Genomic DNA, 6,267 nt, shown 5'->3' on the forward strand with positions numbered 1-6,267 from the left:
CAACAACAGCTCTTCCATCCATACTAGTTGTTTTTGGAATTGCTTCGAGCAGCATAGAATTTCGGGGCGGTGCAGAGCGCCGACTTCGTTTTTCGTTTCACGAGCGGCCGATCTCTACGTGTCGTTATTTTATATCTGTTATTTTTTAGAAGCAGTAACGGTTGCGTTATGTTATTTCTAAATAATTGTTATAAAATAACAGATAGTTAAATAACAACCCATCACTACTATGAATGCAAGTGGTAATTTTTTGGCACCTGCATTTATATTTCCTAGAAAGAGGATAAAACCGGAATTAATGGATAATGCGCCCAGTGGAAGTCCAGCCCTTCCCCAAGATAAAGGTTGGATGAATCGAGATGTGTTTTTACACTATATGCACTACTTTGTTGAGCAAACAAGGCCGTCAAAAGAAAGATCAATTCTTATTATTTTAGACGGCCATAGTTCTCATACAAAAAGTTTGAATGTTATAGACTTTTGGCGTGCTTATGGAGTTATTCTGTTGTGCCTACCGCCCCGCTGTACACACAAAATTCAACCGTTGGATGTATCGTATTTCAAATCTGTTATGACCTATTACGATACGTACCTTTCCAGATGGTTGAAAAATCATTGTGGTCGCACTTTCGGGCTCTATCAAATTGCAGGAGCTGTTTCAGAAGCCTTTGAAAAATCAGCAAATGTTCAAACTGCTGTGAATGGGTTCAGAAGAACAGGTATCTGGCCGTTCAATGCCGATGTATTCGAAGATTGGGAATTTGCCGCTGCAGAAACAACTAACACTGAAGTAGATCCATATCAAAACCCCTCTACCTCCAGAAAAGACACTATTTCACAATCTTCGGAAAATGGTCAAAACAACGAGAGTAGCTCAGAAGATAAACTTCCGCTAGTAGCCTTGGTTGCTTCGCGGAAAAAGGAAATCCTTCCAGATAACAACTCTTCTCCGTCTAAAGTAAAAATTATTGACATCAGTCCTTTACCGATAGCTAAAGACAAACGAAAAAAACAAACAGCTAGGAGATCATTGAAGTCTACTATTTTAACAGAGTCCCCATACAAAAACCAACTGGAGGCCCAGCAGACGCCAAAAGTAATTAAAAAAATAAACAGTGTTAAAAATATACTTTTCAATAAAGGTCTACGTGCCCAAGGTGTAAGAAAACAAAGCTGCAGTCAGAATAAAATTGACTGCAAAGAATGTTACTGATGAAGATGACACAGCATGTACGGTATGTGGAGACAACTATATGGAGAGTGGAGAAGACTGGTATAATTGCCATAAATGTTCACAGTGAGCTCATGAGTCTTGTGGAATTATGGATGATTTGTATTTCACATGTGCCCATTGTGAAAAGTGATGTCCCTTCTTAGGCAACCTCCTGACCAGACTTAGCTTCCTAAGATGGGACAAAAACTCTTTTTTATTATTTAGGGAATTACATGCATTTTGTTTTTTCTATACGTAATTTTTTCACCAAAGTTTGTTGGCTATGGAATATAAGTTTCGTTCATTTACAAAAACTTGTTTTATTTTGTTTAGCTATTAAGATATGTGATGTTGATTGCTGCTGTTAAATATTAAATAAGCACAAAATTTATTTAACTATTCAATGCTACGAAAAGGCGATAATAGTTATCGGAAAATTTGAGACTTTAACAATATTTTTTTTTTTTTTCAATTATTAGCGATGGGAACTATCGAATGAATTAGACTATCGAATGGTTACTGAATGAATGATTTCAACTATCGAATGGTTTCATTCGAATAAAATCATTCATTCATTTGTATACTACTACGACTATCGAATGCTTTTTATAAATGAAATTTAGTATTCGTTTGATTTTTGTCTGCGTCAGTGCATTATTAGTCCTTCCAAATTTTTATAACTTGCCTTCTAAATACTGTGCTATTTTTGCGTTTATTAAAATATTTAAAATACTAAAGTAGTAGTGTTTTTTTTTTAAATTGATGATTGTATGTGCGACCTATAAAATGCGACATACGACTAATCGGACTGCCGACTGATTGTATATACCGTCCTTCGTCATCGTCTTTGCCGTTATTATTTTTTATCAAAAGTATTTAGCTATTGGAAAAATGGCCATTTCTTGAATGAAGTCCTTCCTAGCATATTTTTCTTATTATCTTAAAACAAAGTAACTTGCACTTGGTTGAATGAATATAGATTCAAGAGAACCAGTTTTCTTCAGTTAAGAGAGTTTTTCTTCAGGCAAAATATTTTCTTTTACGCTAAAATAAATTCTTTTGCCACTAAATTTTTTTTTCAAGAACCATGACGACTTTAGTTCAAGTATATCTTTCTTATCAGTGCACCCTCCAAATAACCACGCTAACCAACTCGCCAAATAACTAAACCAATCCAACCAAAAAGAGTGGTTAAATTGAGTTGGTCAGATGCCGAATCGCTCACTGTTTCGGCATCTGGCAAGTTTAATATGGACAAATCGCGAAGTGTCTAATTATTTCGGTATCTGCCTCCAGCATATATATTGATAAAAAACATATAAAGTTATTCTAAATTTCATTCAAACTCAGTTACATACATTTATAATGAAACAGGTATAGTTTCTAGAAATAAAAGGAAATATGCGTTGGGCATAATTTTCTCATTCCAAATATTCAATACGAGAATTGCTGATAGCTTGAAGCTGTTAAACTTCGCATCCGGTTTTCGTATTTTCGGCATTGTTTGCGCTATTTCCGCAAAGCTGGAGTTCAAAAGCGAATGAACCATGATAGTTTCAATATACATCCAGGGTTTATCTCTATATCCAGGCTGTAAATACATTGAAGCTCATATTCGGAGCTCTCTGAAACTAATTTAGCGAACTCTTCTTCTATACTTATGTGAATTAAAAGTACATATTTGCACATATACAGTATTATACCGTGTGATCGAAAAAAACGGCGTCCAGTTGGCTTGGAAATGAATATCAATGACTTTCCCCATATAATTTTACATATAAAACGACAGCATCTTCATTTCATAGCCATGGCTGACGCCGTTTTTTTTTCGATCATACGGTATTAGGATGTATTAGTGCCCACTGACAAAGTTATCATTGTAGAGTATACAGGGAAACTGCGGCAGCATATTCTGCTGATAAAAATAAGTAAAAAAGTTCGTATAAATGTATGTCCTAAAATGCTTAGTTTCGAAGATACAGGGTGTAAAAGTTTCATTTTTATTTCGATTTTTTCCAAATAATTTACGAACTAACGTCAATATTTGGATGAAAATTGGTGTTTGGGAGTTTTTTGACATGAGAAATTTTATATTGATATCAATATTTGACTCCTACTTGTAGAGGGCGCCACCTACATATTTTTAGCTAATAACTTTTTAACTTAGGGACACAAATTCTCATCCAAATATTGACGTTATTTCTAGCGATGGGAACTACCGAATGAGTTAGACTATCGAATGGTTACTGAATGAATGATTTCAACTATCGAATGTTTTCATTCGAATAAAATCATTCATTCATTTGTATACTAAAGCATATGTGACAACCTCGCCGTCCGACTAAATGGTTATCGTTAAGCCACGACTATCGAATGCTTTAGATAAATGAAATTTAGTATTCGTTTGATTTTTGTCTGCGTCAGTGCATTATTAGTTCTTCCAAATTTTTATAACTTGCCTTCTAAATACTGTGCTATTTTTGCGTTTATTAAAATATTTAAAATACTAAAGTAGTAGTGTTTTTTTTTAAATTGACGATTGTGTACGTGTGCAGGTGGTCAAAATTTTCCGAAAATTTGTGTGATTTTCCGATCTTTCAATTATTTAAGTTTTTATACGGTATATGGTCTATTTTTAATGGGAAATAGGAGAAAGTAACTTTTTAAGAGAGATGAGGTGAACTTACAAATCGTAATTTTAAAAATACATATGTATTTGTATTGGAAGATGTTTTAGTAATATGAATTAGTTGAACTTAAGCATTATTTAAGTAATGGTAATGTACCAATAAATAGTTATCGAACTCAAATTTTGGGATGAACCGCGTGTTACAATTACAATTAGGCTTCCTTATGCGAAAATGTCAAAAGTTGAGCATATGGTGTCATTATTCAGAGTGTCATTTGTTTTCTATCAAGATAAAGTAGAAAATATACCGAGAGTGCCGTTTAAAAATTAAAGTTATAGTCATTCCGGTGGGAAACAGGAAGTGACCAAAAACAATTGATTAACGTCACGTGCCAATTTATTTCATAAAAAAAGTTAACGATATTTGTATTTTGTTTATGCTAATTCTCTTACATGGATTTTTGCGAAGAAATATTTCATTTATTTTTTAAAGACAGTACCAGTTAAACCAAATATTATTTTTAAATACTAATACAAAGTACGCTAAAAAGCTTTAATAAACATATATAATTTTGATTTCTAATTTTTATATTTTTCTTCTATTACACTGCATGCTTAGAAAATTAATAAATGTTTATATTTCATGATTTTAAAATTTGTTGTTAATATAACAAATTAGTTCTGTAATTATTATTATTTAATAAACCAACGTTGCCTAAAATTTGGAACTATATTATTTTTTAAATAGGATCTAATAGAAATAATTTTGACTTCTATTTGTTGGTTTATATTTTGCTACTACTTAAAAAATGTTTATATTAAATGATTTTAAATTTTGGTGTTAATAGGTATAACAAATTATTACTGTTATTATTATTTAATTATAGCTTCATTAAAATAAAAAAATACCCGGCTATGATACAGGTGAGTTCAGGTGTAAACGAAAGACGGTGTTGTGTTTCTCGGCAGAGTGCGTCAAGGGAACGTACGTTACGACAGAGACAACCTATCTATCGCTCGTGTCGCACTCGTTTATAACCCTAAAACAATAACACAACAATAACAAGACAGTGTCTGACCGCATGTTCCAACTATTTAAAATGAGTTTTGCTTAAAAACATTAAAAATTTTTCTACATCCAAAATAAAAAGTATTATTGGAAAGAAACCTACGTCGCCGGGCGACAACTAAAATCCAGTTTATATTTTATTATAATCGATCCTGACGAATAAATGAATTTTACAAATGAATGAATTTTATAAATGAATGGTTTTAGCTGCCGAATTAATATATTTCAAGGCAGATGACGCATCTATTCGATATTTTTATTCGAATAGTTTTCGACGAATGTTTTCTTACTAGCTATCGAATTATTCGAATGAATTGCAACTATCGAATGTTTCGATAGTATTCATTCGATAGTTCCCACTACTAGTTATTTCAGAAATGATTTGGAAAAAATCGATATAAAAATGAAACTCCTACACACTTTTTTACTTATTTATATCTTCAGACTAATATGCTGACGAAGTTTTCGGAATACAGTTTGCACCAAGCGGAATACAATTTCGGAATACAGTAGCGCCAAGGGTATAGAAAAATACACCCTTTTTTCGTTCCCAAAATTTAACAAAATTCATTTTAGTAATGTTACTTAATAAATTTTCCTTAATTGCAGAGTCAAGCTTTAAGGGTGGTCAGGACAGTGGGCCAGGCCTTCGAGGTGTGCCATAAACTATCCATAGGGGCTCCAGAGGATAACCTGGACGACGAGCAGGAGACCACTGTGACGCAGGACTTGCTCAGCGATCGGCTGAGCGATGTAGCCAGTGACAAGCCCAAAAAAGGTAACTGAAATAACTATTTACGCCAAAATATCATTTTACGGTCAAGCGACTGTCTATGACTGTGAAGAAGACTGCCATGTAATTATAGGCGACTGCCGTAAGACTGCCAATAAAATGTACAGGGTGGTCGAAATTGGCCTGTTTTAACAGAGAAAACCTATTTCCTGACTAGATAGAGCAAAACCGATATAGATGTCATAGGCTCGATTTTTGAGAAACGTTTAATGGCGTAAACCGCCTGTTGATATTTTCACTGCCAACTGAGATTCGGGGTATTTTTGAATTTTTTACTATTTTGAAAATTGCTCATAACTTTTTTATTTTGCTGAATAATCAAATTCTGTAAAAACGTTATTAAGGCACTTTTTTAAGCACAATCCAGTGGCATAGTCAGTTTTTTTCTATGCTTGCTCTTTTTGTCACAAATAATGAAAAATATAATTTTTTAAATGGAAATCATAGTTGGCTATGAATTTAGAAAAATGCTGACATTTAACCCTTTTCAACGATATAAAGTTAGGGGTATATATTTCTAAGAATGAGAGAAATATTAGGTTTTTTATCTTTATATCGAAGCG

At 33.1% G+C, this 6,267-nt stretch overlaps 1 protein-coding gene across 1 annotated transcript; it reads left to right on the top strand.

Moving 5' to 3' along the window:
• Positions 1-229: 229 nt before the first annotated feature.
• Positions 230-5,689, top strand: LOC115890981 (the record flags this gene model as incomplete). The annotated part of the gene is made up of 2 exons (XM_030911356.1): positions 230-1,096; positions 5,521-5,689. Coding segments are annotated over exons 1-2 (1,036 nt in total), but the record flags the coding sequence as incomplete, so codon positions are not given.
• Positions 5,690-6,267: the final 578 nt, after the last annotated feature.

This window comes from Sitophilus oryzae, unplaced genomic scaffold (assembly GCF_002938485.1).
Source record: "Sitophilus oryzae breed Bouriz unplaced genomic scaffold, Soryzae_2.0 scaffold_942_pilon_pilon, whole genome shotgun sequence".
NCBI lineage: Eukaryota > Metazoa > Arthropoda > Insecta > Coleoptera > Curculionidae > Sitophilus > Sitophilus oryzae.